The sequence below is a fragment of the Trichoderma atroviride genome, chromosome 4 (genome assembly GCF_020647795.1).
Source record: "Trichoderma atroviride chromosome 4, complete sequence".
NCBI classification, from domain to species: domain Eukaryota; kingdom Fungi; phylum Ascomycota; class Sordariomycetes; order Hypocreales; family Hypocreaceae; genus Trichoderma; species Trichoderma atroviride.
This window is the reverse complement of record NC_089403.1, coordinates 3,130,664-3,147,622: the sequence shown is the minus strand read 5'-3', so window position 1 is coordinate 3,147,622 and position 16,959 is coordinate 3,130,664. Positions and strand designations below refer to the sequence as shown.

The following is a 16,959-nucleotide window of genomic DNA, read 5'->3' as shown; positions in this document are numbered from 1 at the left end:
CAGTCCTCGGAACTATCATGATCCGAGACATCTGGCTGCGCGTGTCTCGCACTGTTTCCCATTCAATTCGAATCTTCATCTGTAGTAGGTACTACTAGTAGAAAGGCTGTTCACCAGAGCTATTCAGCTGCATTATTCATACTCCAGATACTAATATCTCTTGCCTTCCAACATACTCGCGCCTGTAGTCGTGTAGTCGACAGGCGACCTGAAGCACCTGGTACACGCAGACAGGCCCGCCGCCCCGCAAGGCTGCCTCGTCGTGAGTCCAATGAAGCTTCTTCCACGTATCTCAGCCCAAGACCAGTCAGGGACCCAGCCCTTCAAAGAGCTGTTTGTGGCGCACCGATTACGTCGCACATCACCTCCGAGAGTCCAGAACCCGTACTATACAGGGAGTCGATGGGTCTGGATCGGACCTGTCTTGCAACGACAGCCGCTGGTGTGTGAGAACCCGGACTACTACGTGCCTGGCGAGTGGCCCTAGTCTGCGCTATCGAGGTGCCAGCATTGCCGTGGTGGCCGTGAACGTTTCCCAGCGGTCTTGTTCTTCTCCCGGACCACTCCCTCTCGCCTCGGCTCCGGCTGGTCCTGCATGCCATGCCGATTGGCGTGGGCATGATCTACAGGCGAGTCATTCTCTAGGAATAGGTGTCACTTCAGTCAGCATAAACATCTGGCAATGCCTTCACTTGAAAGGCGAGATACCTTATGGTGGTAAGAGAGTGAAGCGCGAAGATTGTTGAGTTTCCATCTACCTCAGCCGACGTTTTGCCACCAACGCCATATACTGGGTGGCGAGCTTCCCCGCAAACGGTATTGATTGGTGCTGAAGGAAGGTGTACTGTAGTACCTCCAATTTCTCGTACGGAGTACAAAAACGCAGGTACTCAGTGGCTCTGCATGAAGCGGCTCACAGTCTAAAACTCCACCGGTTCCTTGTCCCACGGCCGTTTTCCTCCTACTCGATGGAGACAATGACGTATGTAGATCGCCGCATTTTTTTACTGTATACTGGCAAACGCGCCCAACGGCCCCACGCTCCAACCAGCAATCGCCATTTGCAGATTCCACACGCGAAATACACTCCAAAAACCCGGAATGCCCTCAAGTGCGGCTTGAAGACGTATTTAGACCATAAGCCCGGCAAACTGGTAGCTCGAACCCGTCGCGCTGGCTCTGCTTCCCCGGCCCCATCTACCGCGCTCCAAAAACAGTCGATAGCAGCCCTGCTTTATTGGCATAAACTAAATCAGAAGCAAGATTTGTGGCTCCTCTCCCTCTTCTCCTGTAACGCGTACTAAGTATCTTATGCTTATTTTTTGTTGCGCAGAATTTCAACGGCTTTCCTACCGCTTCTCGCACGCTGCGTCAATGCGACAGACATTTTTACACAGTACCGCAACCGTTGGCACGCCCATGTCGAGGTCAAGTTTACAAGTGAACCTGTTGTTTTTTACCACGTCTACGCCCATAGGGTGAAGTCCTAAACCGCCTCGATCTCGACGAGCCGCATCCTTAGCTCAGATCGGACAGGCTGTTAGCACCATCTGTGGAAGCATCGAGCGTAGGGCAGGGCCGGGCGTGCGCATAAGAGGCGAGCAAATAGAAACTGCGATTGCCTCCTGGGGAAGGCGTCAACATGCCGATTCGTCGGTCTCTCCGTTGAGAGTTCCAGGACCCCTGTTTTCTTATTCTCTTCTCTGGGAATACCATGTTATTTGACGGGGCCGCCGCACATAATTCCACGATGCAAAGCAAGAGGCAAATCAAGTATCCTAACTTATCCATCGCCACGTCGCCACTGATTCTGTTTGGTCGGCAAGACCCTGAAGATCGATCTGCATGGCGGCCCGGCGCCTCATTCCCAACTCTACGAGGCATCCTACAAATCTGTTCTAGTCCATGTACAAGAGAGCTCGATGTGACTCTTCCGTGGGAGGGCTAGTCTGGGTACCTATGGGGTATGAATGAGATCAAGAGGAGGAAAAAAATTACACGTCTTGAAGTTGTACCGAACTGTACAGATCAACATTATTATGCTGTACACGGACAAGCATAACTCCTCCCCATTATGCCATGCCCCAGAGCGCCTGTTGGGAGCTGTACAGCCAACGCAAACGAAGGATTTACATTACAAATTACGACCCTTTGGCAGATGGCAAATTTTTTCCCGACCAGTGGGGGAGGCTATTCTCATCTCACCCACTCCTCACCCCTGGAACAACTCTATCCTCCTGCAGCTGGAGCCCCCAAACTTGGGCGACAGGGCGCTCTGCTACCGCCCATAGCTCGTGACAATCTACACTCAGGGTCCCAGATAGCGCCTCGATGCGTCCCGACCTACCGAGCCAGCCGGAGGCAACGCTCCTGGCTGGAAATGAGGTTCTCACGGCGAGCTAATGCAGCTCTTGGCTGGCCTATGTGGAAAGAGGGCGCCGGACCGATCTCCATTCTGAAGCACCTAATTCGGTTTGTGCCAGTTCGATGCTGTATTCCTTCCCCTCCCCTGACTGGTGAGTCTGGGTTAGACAGCTCGCCTTTCTGCAGTGACGCGCGTAAAAGGAGTACCGGTCAGCCAAAATGGCTTTTTTCACACGTATTCTAGTGCATAACTCGCAGCTATGAAACCATGAAGCCTGTTCAATACATCCGAATAGTACTAACTGAGTTTGTTAGGCAAAGGGCGACAGAAAATACCACTGCATAAATACTTATTTATAGCAGCGGATCGGTGGTGTTTTCTATCATTACAACTTTGGTTAGGAACAGCACTTAGTAGTGCTCATATTAAGTACCATCGCGCGCCACCTCGATGTCTGGTGGCGATTAATTTCCTTATAACAGGATGCTTAATGGGCTCCCGCCTCCTTAAGCCTTTTACAGCCATGAAAAGGCACACTAGAGGAGTCACAAGAGGGAATTCCGTACAGAAGCCGTCACCATAAAACATCTTGGCGCGCAATGGTACCTCATTATTTCGTATTTGTCGCCCGCATATTCAGTACCAGTAGCAGCACTCTATTGAGGTCATATTCAAGGTAATAGATATGTCGTATCTGTCGTGTCCATTTTGAATGTCAAATCTTCATGCTCCTCTTGATCGTTTATCCATACACTGTCTTTGATAACAGATGCTCAAAATACATAACGTAGTACTGGAATATAAATTCTCATGCTCTTATTCATCTTTCTTCTATCCATCTGCCGCCTTTTATAATGAACGTTCATGCCTGGGTAATACATATTTCATATTTGTCGTTTCTATGATAAAAGGAAAATCTTCACGCCCTTAATTCATCTTTCTTCTATCCCTACTCCTACTTCGCCTCTAGTAATGCTCACCAAATCATTCTATCTGTAATTTGTTTTACGTGGTATCGTTTTCCCAATCAAGTCTCTTTACTCAGCAGCGCCCCTCTTGAGGTCCTTAGCCAGAAGAGACTCGCCCGTCATCTCCTCAGGCTGGGGCAGGCCCATGGCAGCCAGGATAGTAGGGGCAACGTCACCGAGGACACCGTCCTGCTTCTTGAGGCTCCATCCCTCAGGAGCATTGGCCATGATGAAAGGCACCTTGTTGGTGGTGTGGCTGGTCTTGGGCTTTCCGTCGGCAAACTTCATCTCCTCAGCATTGCCGTGGTCGGAAGTGATGAACAGGATGTAGCCTTCCTTCTTGCAGGCGTCCAGAATCTTTCCGATAGCCTTGTCGGTAGCAGCACAGCCAACAATGGCGGCCTCGTAGACACCGGTGTGTCCAACCATGTCGGGGGGAGCAAAGTTGTTCATGACAAAGGGGAACTTCTGCTCTGCCAGACGCTTGGCAACCTGGTCGGCGACGCCATCCGCAGACATCTCGGGAGCCTGGTCGTAGGTCGCAACTGCCTTGTTGGAGGGGACAAGATCTTGGTCCTGGTCCCGAGTCTCGAGGTGGAAGACCTTCTCAACACCACCGTTGAAGAAGAAGGTGACGTGAGCGTACTTTTCAGTCTCGGCAACGTGCACCTGCTCAACATTTTGCTTTCCAAGCCACTCAGCCAAGACATTGTCCATCTTCTGAGGCTCAAAAGCAACATCGAAGGGGTAGTCAGTCTTGTATCGAGTCATGGTAACGAGCTTGTTGATCTTGGGGTAGGGGAAGTCGGGCAGCACGGATCGATCAACATCGCCGAGGAGCTGAGTGATTTGTCGCGCACGATCGGATCGGTAGTTGAAGAAGAAGACGGTATCGTCATCTAATCCACAGAGGTTAGCCTAGTCTTTCTGACAAGAATTCTTAAAAAAGAAAAAAATTTACCCTTGATACGGCGCTCATCACCACCGACAATGATGGGGAGAAGGAATTCATCTCTGTTGTTTTTGCCATCTGTTTCGTAGAGCGCCTTTACAGTAGCGACGGGGTCCTCGCTTGCCTCCCCCTCACCGAGAACAAGGCCCTTGAGAGCAATCTCAACACGCTCCCATCGCTTATCACGGTCCATGGCGTAGTATCGGCCGACAACGGTGGCAATCTCTCCAAGGCCGAGCTCCTTGATGAAGTCAACCAGCTCCTCCATGTAAGCAGCGCCAGACTTGGGGTCGGTATCACGGCCGTCACCGAAGAAGTGGATGAAAACCTTGGGGACCTTGTACTGCTTGGCGGCCTTGAGGATAGCGTACAGGTGTTCCTGCTTGGAGTGCTAGATGGCTGTTAGCATGCTACAATTGAGACTTCTCAAAGGCTGAACTCGAGTAAGTAGGCCACTTACCACACCACCGTGAGAAACCAGACCGCAGAGGTGCAGACGGCCATTGCCGCTCACAACACCCTCAAGCGTCTTCTTGAGAACCTCGTTGGAAGCGAATTCCTCCTTCTTGATCGTCTGATCGATGCGGACAACATCCTGCCAGACAACACGTCCCGCGCCAATGTTCAAGTGGCCGACCTCAGAGTTGCCCATCAGGCCCTCAGGCAGTCCCACCGCCAGGGATGAGGCATCAAGCTCGGTGAATCCAGTCTCGCTCTTGGAAAGCTCGTCCATCACGGGCGTCTCGGCGGCGGCAATGGCATCGCCATTCTTGGGGCTCTCCTCGGAGGGGATACCCCACCCATCAATAACGACTGTAAGACCGCAACAGCAGTAGGATTAGCCACCCGAGCTCAAGATACACCAACACGAAGCAAAAGGCAAGGACATAGTCGGGGGCCTTGGGCGGCGGGCCATCGCTCGTCGGGACCGTGGCCGGTGCCGATTTCACGCGGCGCATGTTGGGACGCGGGATGGGCTGAGGGCCAGGAGATGATGGATGGCGGGGCAATGGTTGTGATTGAGGAAGAGACAACGTACTGAGGCAGGCCTTTTGCTCTGTCTTGGACATGGCGAGACAGAATGAAGCAGTATACGGGCTCAATGGCAGATTCAGCTGGACGAGAAGAGTGTAGGGAGGAAGTAGGAGGCCCTAGGTGCGTGATTTGATGGGGAGATCAAGTGTTTTTTCCAAGCTGCAAAACCAGAAACATGCCGCCAGTACTAAAAGCATTGGATGGTGGGGTTGATAGGCTGCCGATGTCATATCATGGACAGATACGCTGCCGATAAGTGTTGCAGCGCCTCGCTAGGGACGGGTTAGCAGCCTTCGGGCTGGCTGGTGCTGCGGCTGCGCTAGAGAGCCTCCGTGCATCGGGCCGTTTTTTGCCCTGGCCGCTAGGCTCCGTCCAATCTCTGGCGGCTGCTGGCAACGGTCCCCTCAATAACGCCGTCAAACGCTGCCTACAACAAGCAAAATCTCCGTGGGCCAATCAATCGGGGCATGCAGCTCGCAGCTACAACAGGCGATCGTAATACGAACGATTAGCTATCGCTATTGATCACTATCTGTCGTCTGGCGGAGCCTCTCTCAGCACCCTGCTTGTGTAACCAGCGCAAGAACCAGCTACAGCCCCCAAGCTCCTCGATTCACACGAGCAGTCGCCATGGCCTCAGAGCTACCAGCCCTCGCTCTGCCTTCCACTCTGTCCCCAGACGACCTCGACTCTCTGTCCGAGCTGTCCATTGTCCTGGCAAAGGTCCGCGCTGGGCTCAAAGCCTCTGCTCCTACTGGTGCTACCACAGAAGCGACTCCCGGAGGACCAAGCAGCGGCGGCCAGCAGCTGTCTTTCAAAGACGTTCCCGGTGCTACTGATAAGCTCAAGCACAAATTGCAGCATGCCAGAGCACAGGTCCGCGCGTTACCAGACATGGATCGCTCCATCGACGAGCAAAAGGCCGAAATCAAAGAACTCGAAACGCGAATAGAGATGCAACGCGCCTTGCTAGAAAAGCTTCGTGAGAACGGAATGCAGTTCAGCAAGGACGCGTACGCGGGCGGGGATAAGATGGAACTATGAAAAGACACAGCTGCAGCAATATGAATCGCGCACGAGCCTAAATTAAATTCGAACAATCTCTGAAGATTCTCATGTAGCTACGAATTGGCTATCAATAAACTTCGCAATGGCTCGACCATACATCTCTGGAGAACTTATATTTTCACCAACTTATTTTGGCGGAATCCCAACCTTATTCAGTATTTGTTCCACACTGCAACCTGGTTTTCCGGGCACAACTTTCGTCCACACTTCATCATCAAGCCTCTGGGCTTCGGATAGAGTAGTCCAATTCGGACTCGGAGTTGTCTTTAACCATTTGAAGTCATCGACCTGGTCCCACTGGTTCTCGGTCGATTCATCACCTTCCATCAGCTGTATAGAGTCAGTGCTGCTCAGAACTGCACAACGAATGACATCAATGGTAATAGACGATGGTACATACATAGCATGACGGAAGAGGGGCAAAACGCATGCCCGAGCAGTCTTCGATGATCGGGTGACTGGCGCAATGCAGATAGATGTCGACATTTTTGCAGTTATGAATGCGGACTTGCCGCGCAATAACGACCAGAGTACTGTTGGACACATCATTGATGTGTACAGGACCACTGACACGACCGGTTACAATAAGGCATCTATCGACATTCTTAAGCATAAGACCGGGGAATGGTGCTCCTTGGGCCGTAGGTATTGAAAGGTCAATAACACAATTCTTGAGATCCCGAAGCGAACCTGATGAAGTAGCTCGCGAGGCCGAGGACGGAAGTATGATATGAAGGCCGGTCTGATCGGAAATTCCAATGCTTTGAGCAGCAGAGAAACTTGGTTTGCGGATCGATGAAGGGTCTGGCTTGGCCAACTCTTGGTTATAGTCTTTTTGCTTCGATGGCAGGTCTCCTACGGTATCTTCGGCCTCGCCAGAAATGTCCCTCGTCGCTCCTGGTGCGTCTTTTGGGTTATGTGGGCGTCGGGATAAGCTGCCAGGATTCAGTCGCGGGTCATTCTCTGGAGCACCCATGTCAACATGGTCGGTACCCGTGCGCCTAAATTGGAACCGCGACTTTGGAGCTACTTTGGCCAGGGTTTCATTGAGCCTGTCTTGAACGCCTTTGATTGCCTATCAAAATCGCAATCAGTCGGTTTCTCTTAATACGGAGCTATTAGGGGTGACGGACCTCTGAGTATTGGCGTCGGTCGTATGCAGGAGTGAATTCGGCAGCATCAGCAACTTCGTTCTGAAGCTTGCTGATGCCAGCGAGGATGTGGTCTGTAGCCTCTTGTCGTTCGCCCCCGATCCCAGACATATGAGTTAGTTGGCCAATCTGATCTTGCAGACCTGATAGAAAAGAACAATAAGAAAGAACGTTAGCAGCCATGCGGTGGTTGATCAGCCTTCATGTACAAATCGAAAGTGACCACCAACCTTCGACGGAATCGCGAAAGTGGCGATAGAATTTCTCTTTGGGATCCATGATAATAGAGCTTCAATCTTATATGCAGTGATTCATATAATTTCTGATCTTGATGTCGTGAATACGTGAATAAAATGGTAGAATAGGCAGCTCCCAAAGATCGTTGAGCGGGTGCGCAGGGATATATTTATGTTTTCTTATGAGAGAATCGACGCTGCCTGGCCAATTGCTTCGCATACGCTCGTCCAGCTCCGTCCCAGGCAGCTTCCAAACGCTGCTTCTTACACCGGGGTCCGTCAGGTGGCCTTGCCTTGCAACGCAACACGCGATCGCCACGAGGCAGCCAAATTACACGGAGCTGCGGGACACAAACAACGCTACGGTTGGGCTGGGTTCTGGATTGCGTGCAGTTCTGGAGCAATCGTGTGTATCGCGGGAGTGGGAGTCTGGGGAGAAAAAGTGCTGGTAAAAATCATGGGAGAAGAAGAAAGGGGAGAGGAGAGAGGAGAGAGGCAAAAGTTGGAGGAGCTGCAAGCAGGGCAATAATGGAAGAAGGCAGCGTCATGCCGATATTGAACCCCACGTACCCTTTATAGCGCCCGGGATTAATATTGGGGAACTAAGCAGAACGGAAAAAGAGGGGTTCAGAGCAGAGCTGGTCAGGGGATCCAGCAGCGCTTTAGCTTTGATTCAGTGGGGACGGGCTTGTTGACTTGGAGACGTCATTTGCTGGACATTGTGATTGTTTGGGTTGGTATGGGATAAGCTGTGGCGGGTGTCATCAAGCAAAGCTGCAAAGGCAGCGTCGCAGGTGGAACGTGGATGAAGTGCCTTGTGGAATTACTTGGAGGGGACCTTTACAGGGAGCCTTGGCCTTGGATAAAATCACAGTACTATCTGTCTAATTCCTTTGCAAGAGGATATCATTTCATGACTGAGAGGAAAGAAATATATTACAAGGCTTGACGCTTCAGCCTTTTTCCATAAGCCGCTAAGACACAACAGGCAATTCGAGACGATATCTATACCCATTATTTGTTGAAGCATACATTGACAATATCGCTATCTTGTGTGATACGCCCAAGGACTGTTATAATCACTTGCGCAAGTTTTTTTTTTTTTTTTTTTTCACTTTTTGAACAATCATGATTCGTGATAAACAAAAAAAGTCATTCTGGGCATATCCATTAGTGCGACTGTTGGTGGAAACTTATCCAGCACCCCAGTTTCATTATCCAGCACTCCAAACATAGTATGGGCTATTGCTACTAGAACTACTGCTGCCGCTTCTCAATATGTAGTAACTAAATAATAATCTATTTTATTCGCCTATAGATTGACTGCCTTGTTGAGCTACGTCTGTCTGGGATGTTGGACAACAGAGCTGGGGTGCCGGATGACTTTTCTTTATATTTGTGAGTGTAATACATGATGTCTGTTTGTCTTTGAGACTGGGCATGGAAACCCGCTTCAAGAACGAAATTTTTAAGACGGTCTTGGGGGGTGCTGAAGACTGTTTTTGTGAAAGAAGAACAAAGAGAAAGAAGAAAGTAAAGAGATGCAGAAGAGTAGGAATAAGAGGAAGCGAGCGGCTTTGCTTGCCCCTATAAACGCTTTTAGCGGGCATCAAGCTTGTTTTCTTTTTAGGACTACTTGCTGGTCATACGACTCATGTGTGGTATATACCTGGTTTGTGTTTGGTGGAGTTTGCTGGCGGTAAGAAGCTTGTCTAGTTGCCTGTCGACGACTTCCCTGTCATCGGTGTTCGTTGGATAGATTTTACATTTCTTCCGCAGCCCGGTCGCAGGCGGATTCTCATGTATTCTTTGAGTAGTACGTCAGCGAATCCCTTGTTCTGGAACTGTGTTGAGAAGCGATCTATCAAAGTGTCTCATCGCGTTATTTCTGTTTGGTTTGCATTGTAAACTCTCACTCCCGTGGAGTGTTGGAATGTTTTGTACTTGAGTATTTGCTCTGGCGTGAGTAAGTTCTTCTCACCCTGGTGTGAGGTTTTCATAGCCATGTCTGCTGCTGCTTCGCGTGCTTCGTGGTATTCCAGGCGGAGATGGTATGCTGTATGTTGGGGGACAAGCGTGGGATCAGATGAAAGGTGAGCCAGATCCCGGGTCGTAAGCTACAGGATCACGTAGGATACGACAATGGGGATTAAAAAGGGTTGATTGCTCTATCTATCTACGGGGGGCTGTTATGGTTATATATCTCCTATAGGGCTTGGGATCTCCTGCTGTCTGAGGATGTCAGGGCAGGTGTGTCCCAACATCCCCCCGGCCGAGTTTGATGATGGTCCCCATCATCACAGCCAGAGCTATTGCCATAAGTAACCAAGGCTAAAGCAAATGGTTTTAATCTGTCCCTAAAAATGTCCGTTCCTGGAAATAATAGTCCGTGATATCCTTGTTTCTCCGTTCTCGATATTCCATATTCAGCAAAATAACAATTCGCGATCTCCATTCCTCCATTCTCGATATCCCATGTCCAGCATCACGTCCTCCCATCATCTGCCCTCCAGTCTTGTCAAGCGTTCCTCAATGATTTTGATTTGCTTTCATGGTATGCTATAGGTGTTGAAGGAACCATCGACAGGTCGTCGGTTACCTGGGCGACATCATGTATATAACGCAGCCAACCCCAACCTACTAGTAGTAGTCTAGTTCTAGATCACTACGTTTACATAGTCAGATAACGACGAATACTGTCACATTACGTCCTACTATTTCACCTTCGTTCAACAGTAGGTAGGTACTTGTAGTATCAAGCAGTGGCATCAGTAGCATCAGTACTAAGCACTGGATAATGGCTGCTGGCATATTGTTGGGATCACATGGAAGTTTCAGGAAGCAGTATGTAACACAAAGTCATTCAATTCCAGTCCCAAGTTAACAAACAGTATCCCAAAAAATCCAATATCCATAATCCCATTGCGCCATAGAAACCCAATATCCATCTCATTGCGTCATAGAATCCCAATGTCCATAATCTCTTTGCGTGTAGAGTCCCAATATCCATGATCTCATTGCTCAATAGGAAAAGAAAAACAAAAGCCCAAGTCAGAAGTAGGTTAACAAGGAAGTTGATCAAAACCCCCCCTTTTCTTCTGCCACTCTTTGGCTTTCCAATCGGAGTACCAAAGTTTGATGGAATCTCCGCGTTGCAGTGGCTTCGGGGGTTGACTGTTTACCACCCTTTGCCTCTCTTCTTCTTCGTCTTCTTCTCTTTCCTTCCTTCTTTCTATTGCCGCAATCTGAGCTCGTGACAAGCAGATGCGTTGTAGATTCCCCTTCTCCCATCTGCCGGCCTGACGCCATGCGAAGAGGTTCTCTGTGAGGACCCTGCTCGGATGGATCTGATCAATCTGATCAATATCTTTTCCGTTGAAGCCACCCACGATAAGTGCCGGCATGCACGGCCGTTTTATCTCCTCTGTTTGAGTAGGCACTTCATCAACGGCCATGGCTGTCTCGGGCTCATGCGGTAGTGTGTTGACTCGTTGGTGAATAACAGGCTTCGACCCCTGAGCGATGGCTTGGTGCAGGAATTTGATACCAGTTCGCGATGCTATCAGCCTTGCCGTGGCCGAGAATCTGCAAATATTCCGCTTCTTATGACGGGCCTCCTTTGCGACTTTGCTAATCTTGGTGAAGCGATTGATGACCTTGTTGTAAGGAGAGCCATTGCGAGTAGGCACTTGACCCGAGAGTCGGCTATTGATGGCGCTGCTAATGACTCGTGGCGAGAGTTTGTCGGTGAAGTTGAACATTGCGACTATCTTGGAGTTCAAAAGTGCAAGATATTTGGAAGTGCGAATACTGTGCTGATACTCATGTAAGTATTTGAGAACGTTGTGTCGATGTTGATTGCACATACCTGTGAACCTTATGGTGTTGACTGTAAGCTGTTGTAGACGTTGTTGATATTGATACCAACTATCTGTAAACGTTGTATTGATGTTGATTGTAATTATACGTGAATGTCGTATCAATGTTGATCGTAAGTATACGTGAGTGCTGTGCCGATATTGATCCAAGATATCCGGTGTTGCTCTGAGCCGAAGCGAATGGTGCAAGATACAGATATCTCGGTATGTCGGTATGGGTTACGGAGCAGAAGATATTCTCGAGCAAATGCAGAGGGGCGGGAGAATTTATAGATATCCAGAGACTTGAATAAACTCAATATGAAGTGGATTGTTTACACAAGCCACATCACTTGTTGTTCGTATCTACATATCAAAATTAATCCACAAAGTCTTTTACCGTCCAGATGATCCGCAAATGAGTCGACTAGATGAAGCTTCGACGCTTAGTTTACAAGTTTACTTTTGCAACGAGAGTGTTTCCCTCTGAAGGCTGAACCTTTCAAAATCGGCGCATTCTAAAAAAAAAAAAAAAAAAAAAAAAAAAAAAAAATACAATAGTACAGCAAAAGTATAACTATCTCCACCATATCGACACAGTAGCGCTCCATAGAGCCATCTCTCGAACTTTGGTCTGGTTTGTTTTCTTTCGTTACGAGGGCAACCGCCGCCAAAAAGCCAACGGGCCATTATAAAAAAGGATATTGACTGGATGATACAATAACGGTGGCAGAATATTTACAAAACATTCACTTCACATGACACCGTATATACTTTGAGGAGATGGATAGCGAGGTACGTAATCAAGCCATATGGATGAATGCGGGAGATGGACAAATGACTCAATGATCTCAATTCAATATATTATTTATTTATGTTTATTTTCAGGCGTATGACCTGGCTCTACCAAACCCTGCTGGCCGCTTGCCTCCATTTTGTAGTTGGGGAATGTTGGGCAGCTGAAACGGTTTCTTCTGAGGAAAGTCAATTTCCGTATTGACCGCTCGCCACATCTCCCACATTGTCGCCCTCTTCGCAGGCAACATGCTGTACTGTAGACTATACAGATTTTTCCTGTTGATTGGAGGAACAAATTGCCCAGTTATTAAACATAACAACACCCGCGGCGACAAATAGTGTTTTCGAATACGGTGGGCCAATTGAAAGTATTGATGGAACATGGCCCGAAAAGGGAGGGGAATACACTACAAAGGTTAACTTCCGGTCTTGGCCAAGCCACAAACAAATATAGATAGAACATGAGGAGACAAACTCACCTTGAGGTAAATAATAGAGGTAGGGGGCTCATTAAAATTTTTATCATTAGCATCGGAAAGTTTATAAGCATGGGTATCTCGAAGTTCAAAACGAATGCCACCTTAGGTCCAAGTTAGCCTCGAATCCAAACGGCTCTCTGTATGGATGCTGCTGCGTCATCCGTGCTCACCTGGTAATCTACTCGGATCCTTCAATCTCAACATTAAGGCAAACAGGGGGAAGTGGTTCAAACATGATAGTAGCGTATCAAAGCCCGCCTTCATTGAAATAATGATCATTCTAGCAATGGCGAAATTAAGATAGAAGACCATGACGGTAGGCAAAAGAAAGAACAAAAGGGTGAAGAGAATTGTCCCCACAAGTAGCTGATCGAGGTCGTAATCGCACGAATCAATACGGTTGCGGAGAACGTTGTGTTTTTTGCCTCGAAATAAGTGGAACAGTGAGCGTAGGATGGTGAGCTGCCAGTGGTATATGCGTGCAGATGCGAGATAGAAGGAGTAGATGTGCACAGTAAGGACCGACAAAAGGTCAGAGAACATTGCAATTGGCATACTCGCCCCGGCAAAGGACGAAAACCCCACGAACCAAATGATATGCGGCAGAGCGGGGCTCAAGGCCTCGATGCAGCCTGCAATGCGAGGCTATGTGTCAGCTTGCAGAAGTTCCACAGTGGTAAAGGGGTTGCCACTTACTTGACCAATAATCAATAACCCAGAGAAACAAATCGCCAAGAAAGGCAGCCAGTTCACCGTTGAGCTTTAGACCCGCAGGCCAACCCATCAGCCACGATATGCCGCTTTGAAGAGCTTCCACAGTGTAGACACGCAGGAGGTCTCGAATTTGGTCTGCAACCCACTCCTTGTGCTCAATAATGTACGAGCCCATTGCCATGCCAATAATCACATCATTAGCAACAAGCCATAGGCTGTTGTAGAAACGAATATAGTCTGGGTGACTGGTGGTAACGCTGGCCCAGTTGGCCTTGCGCTGGCGGAGAGTGACATATTGCATAGGCCAGTAGCAAAACTGCTGGAGGCGAATCTCAATCTGCTGGGCCGTCGCTGATATGTCTTTCAGAGCAGCATACCCCGGCTTGGCTCGGAATTCCAGGATGATGAGTAGGATTTCAGCCAGTACTCGATGGAAGAATAGCACCAGGATGAAGGCCTGCTGCACAATCGGAAAGAGGTATACGGAAAGCAGAGTCCACAACTGCACGAGCACATAGTTCCGCATTGTTGTAGCAGACTCTACTACCCTCTCAGAGACGCTCAGGCCTCGTTTTGGCCTTGGGCCAAGCCGCCCTACATTCTGCTGTAAGACTTGCTCCAGTTCCCAAGACCAATTCACCTGATTGACGATTTTGGGCAGCGCCTTATCTCTGGCGGAGGGTACTCGCTTTATGATGCTGTGCTGTTTGAGCTTCTCCATTAACTTGCGTCGATTTTCCTTGTTCGCGGCTGCATGCTTAGCCTCTGCACTATCATCCTCGCCACTCGTCACATCGTCGGGAAACGACCCTTTGTCTCCAAGAGCCAGCGCAATCGGGTTCAGGGATATGTACTGCATGCCCTTTGGGTGAGGCCTATCGTATAGGATAAGCTGGACGCTAGAGGCCTTGGCGCAGGCAATCCTAGGATATTGGCTATTGGCGCTGGTCTTGGCGCATACCCAAGAAGGGTCAACCTCGGTTTGGCTTGCTACATTGGCAACTCCTAGGACATGCATCGAAGAATGGCCGCAGAGGTCGTATATGCGGTTCGGAGAGTGGGGGCCACTCCGGAAGAAGGTGCCGGACTTGAGGTGGAACTCGACATTATGCGCCTATACACCAAGCTCATTAGCGATCAAACTCAAGGTCAAAGAAGGAAGCCTTGGCAAGAAAAGAGCTAACATCAACGTATTCGAGGATAGTGACGACGAAAACATCGAGTGTCGAGTTCCTCCAACCGACAACAACGCCAGCGCGATCGGATCTGCGAATGTCCGTCGGCCAAAACACTCTCATCAACCCGTCATGCTCTACCATGACCAAGGATAGCTATCGGCGAGGCGAAGCGCTGCACTCAGAAGGAGCCTCGTCGTCTGAGCTGTTCTCGCGCAGAGATACCGGTTCCGTGTTCTCGTGGGTGCTGCCATGGTAGTTAGCCTCGAGACCAGACCAACAGAATAGGTATATCCCTTTTCTCGCAGTGTTGATGTATAAAACGTACAAGCCTCGTCTCTCCCCTCGCTAGTAGGGCCACTGGCACAAAAATAGTGATGAAGATGACAGTCAGGACCACCAGGCCGCGGGCTGCACGCAACTAGAGCCCAAGAAAGAAAGATTACACGTCAGACATGCCCAGACTGCATGGCGCACGCCCTTGCGACTTACAACAACTCCGTATTCGGCGGCAAATAAGACCAGCTCATAGAGGCGTGTAACCAGGTCCCAGCGCGCGGTGATGTAGCCAGCGACGAAGATGCCGAGGGTCACGGTCGAGAAGGGGTGCATAGAGCGTTACTGCTGCCGGTAGGACATGCCGCTGGCCAAGGGAGCAAGGATCGGTTTTGGAGGCCAGGCTGTGAGCTCGAAGGTGGGATGGCGGGCGAGGGTGGGCGGGAGTCGCGCGCGTATCGTGGGATTCTCGGCGTCGGGTTTCTTGCTCGCCAGCAGGCGCGGTGGTCGCGATGATCGCTGCTGGAGGATTGGGATGCCCAGCAGATTCCCGGGGCCGCGCACTGGATTATATACCGAAGCCAACAGGCGCTCAATGGCAGCTCGACGGGTTTCAAGAGGCGTTGTCCAGCTATCCCTGATGGCACGTAGCCAAAAGTGCAAAGGCGAGCGGCTGGCGGCGCTCCTCCACTAAAAAGCCAGCCGCCCGCCAAGAGTGGAGGCTTTTGGGGGTGCTGCTGTGGCCGGCAGCGAATCACGTGGCTTGTAATTGACGACGTATCCTCTGCTTGCGTATATCACGACTGCTGCGGCCCAGAAATGGGCCAGAAGCAGGTTGTTTGGGCTGGACATGCGCCATGGAGTATGCAGATGATCAGTTTACAGCATGTCAGAAAACGACGTTGCGACATTTATATGTACAGATGTGAGGTGCAAATACGAGATCTCAGGTCTAAGCCGCTCCGCGGGCCAGCGCATCTCGGCCTTTTCCACCGATTCAAGCCTCCTTCTTGCCAAAAATCGAAGCAAACATTGCTATTCTGGACATTGATTAATAAATTATGACGTTTCCTTGTACTTGATTCGTGGACTTACTCCTGGGCGCCGTTAACCTCACGTCGTTTTCTTTGTTGTCTTCCCGAGCCTCGTCAAGAAGCTTATCTATGCCTCGGTCTTTTAGTGCAAGCTAATTCAAAATGTCAGCACGATATCGTTCCTTTCTCTGCGCCTCATTGTCCCAGATTTCATACACTTAGACACTTTTGGTATTCATTGAATAGACCGGCACATTCCTTGTTGTCCTTCTCTGCCCCTCGGAGATACTCTGCATATGTGTAAGTTTGAGGACTGCTTAGCAGACATGGACCAGAAGACGGAAAGGTATATCTCACTCTCGCTGTACCATTTTAGAAAGCAGGTATCGTAACGCCTTGGTTCTTGTATAAGTATATCGCCATCCATCAGTTCTCAAGAAGATGCTTACTCCTTCACCTCATTACACTCCGGTGCAAGTGATGCCGACATCTTGGATAGGTCGAAACGAATAGCTTTGGGGTCAGTAGCCTAATCCGCTAGTATTCTGCTCAATGGATATAGAACCTGTGATCAGAAATAGATTCGATGTCGCTAGATCAATAAAAAATGACGTAGAGAGAATAAATATTTTGAATTTTGAAGATGACAAGTTCAAGCAAGGCTTATTAGTGCTGCCCGTCATAACTAAAATCGACTTCTCCAGACGCCGTCATTGCACACCTCAGGCTTGATCTCCATATAAAAACTCCACAGCATCACGCATCATTGGTTCCATTGGTTACACAGACGTAATAGGTCTAGTCTGTTTCATTGAACCCTGCTCCGCCCAGCGCAAACAGTCCGCTCGATG

At 49.5% G+C, this 16,959-nt stretch overlaps 8 protein-coding genes across 8 annotated transcripts; 2 read left to right on the top strand and 6 right to left on the bottom strand.

The window, feature by feature from the left end:
• Positions 1-968: 968 nt before the first annotated feature.
• TrAtP1_008388 (uncharacterized protein) lies at positions 969-1,490 on the top strand (the record flags this gene model as incomplete). Its single annotated transcript, XM_066113888.1, has 3 exons — positions 969-982; positions 1,052-1,267; positions 1,334-1,490. 3 exons carry the CDS (start codon positions 969-971, stop codon positions 1,488-1,490), a joined length of 387 nt encoding a protein of 128 aa, XP_065969977.1.
• Positions 1,491-3,402: 1,912 nt separating this feature from the next.
• Positions 3,403-5,355, bottom strand: TrAtP1_008387 (uncharacterized protein; the record flags this gene model as incomplete). The annotated part of the gene is made up of 4 exons (XM_014086718.2): positions 3,403-4,232; positions 4,295-4,676; positions 4,746-5,098; positions 5,325-5,355. 4 exons carry the CDS (start codon positions 5,353-5,355, stop codon positions 3,403-3,405), a joined length of 1,596 nt encoding a protein of 531 aa, XP_013942193.1.
• Positions 5,356-5,739: 384 nt separating this feature from the next.
• Positions 5,740-8,357, bottom strand: TrAtP1_008385 (uncharacterized protein). The gene is made up of 4 exons (XM_066113886.1): positions 7,770-8,357; positions 7,522-7,682; positions 6,789-7,463; positions 5,740-6,718 (listed from the first exon to the last, which is right to left on the bottom strand). The coding sequence occupies exons 1-4, from the start codon at positions 7,816-7,818 to the stop codon at positions 6,515-6,517; spliced, it is 1,089 nt and encodes a 362-aa protein (XP_065969975.1). The 5' UTR covers positions 7,819-8,357; the 3' UTR covers positions 5,740-6,514.
• On the top strand, positions 5,951-6,364 carry TrAtP1_008386 (uncharacterized protein; the record flags this gene model as incomplete). Its single annotated transcript, XM_066113887.1, has 1 exon — positions 5,951-6,364. The coding sequence occupies one exon, from the start codon at positions 5,951-5,953 to the stop codon at positions 6,362-6,364; it is 414 nt and encodes a 137-aa protein (XP_065969976.1).
• Positions 8,358-10,837: 2,480 nt separating the features above from the next.
• Positions 10,838-11,536, bottom strand: TrAtP1_008384 (uncharacterized protein; the record flags this gene model as incomplete). Its single annotated transcript, XM_014086715.2, has 1 exon — positions 10,838-11,536. One exon carries the CDS (start codon positions 11,534-11,536, stop codon positions 10,838-10,840), a length of 699 nt encoding a protein of 232 aa, XP_013942190.2.
• Positions 11,537-12,516: 980 nt separating this feature from the next.
• TrAtP1_008383 (uncharacterized protein) lies at positions 12,517-14,942 on the bottom strand (the record flags this gene model as incomplete). The annotated part of the gene is made up of 5 exons (XM_014087279.2): positions 12,517-12,837; positions 12,910-13,010; positions 13,080-13,541; positions 13,606-14,737; positions 14,808-14,942. The coding sequence occupies 5 exons, from the start codon at positions 14,940-14,942 to the stop codon at positions 12,517-12,519; spliced, it is 2,151 nt and encodes a 716-aa protein (XP_013942754.2).
• Positions 14,943-14,979: 37 nt separating this feature from the next.
• Positions 14,980-15,410, bottom strand: TrAtP1_008382 (uncharacterized protein; the record flags this gene model as incomplete). Its single annotated transcript, XM_066113885.1, has 3 exons — positions 14,980-15,045; positions 15,127-15,219; positions 15,291-15,410. 3 exons carry the CDS (start codon positions 15,408-15,410, stop codon positions 14,980-14,982), a joined length of 279 nt encoding a protein of 92 aa, XP_065969974.1.
• Positions 15,411-15,938: 528 nt separating this feature from the next.
• Positions 15,939-16,766, bottom strand: TrAtP1_008381 (uncharacterized protein). Its single transcript, XM_066113884.1, has 5 exons — positions 16,558-16,766; positions 16,466-16,503; positions 16,325-16,398; positions 16,170-16,260; positions 15,939-16,114 (listed from the first exon to the last, which is right to left on the bottom strand). The coding sequence occupies exons 1-5, from the start codon at positions 16,596-16,598 to the stop codon at positions 16,110-16,112; spliced, it is 249 nt and encodes an 82-aa protein (XP_065969973.1). The 5' UTR covers positions 16,599-16,766; the 3' UTR covers positions 15,939-16,109.
• Positions 16,767-16,959: the final 193 nt, after the last annotated feature.

Coding starts and splice junctions, on each gene's coding strand:
- TrAtP1_008385 (XM_066113886.1), bottom strand. CDS start 7,818: ATGGATCCCAAAGAGAAATTCTATCGCCACTTTCGCGATTCCGTCGAA. Junction 7,683..7,769: donor CTTTCGCGATTCCGTCGAAG/GTTGGTGGTCAC, acceptor CTTTTCTATCAG/GTCTGCAAGATCAGATTGGC. Junction 7,464..7,521: donor ACCGACGCCAATACTCAGAG/GTCCGTCACCCC, acceptor CGATTTTGATAG/GCAATCAAAGGCGTTCAAGA.
- TrAtP1_008381 (XM_066113884.1), bottom strand. CDS start 16,598: ATGTCGGCATCACTTGCACCGGAGTGTAATGAGGTGAAGGA. Junction 16,399..16,465: donor TCTAAAATGGTACAGCGAGA/GTGAGATATACC, acceptor ACACATATGCAG/AGTATCTCCGAGGGGCAGAG. Junction 16,261..16,324: donor AATACCAAAAGTGTCTAAGT/GTATGAAATCTG, acceptor ATTTTGAATTAG/CTTGCACTAAAAGACCGAGG.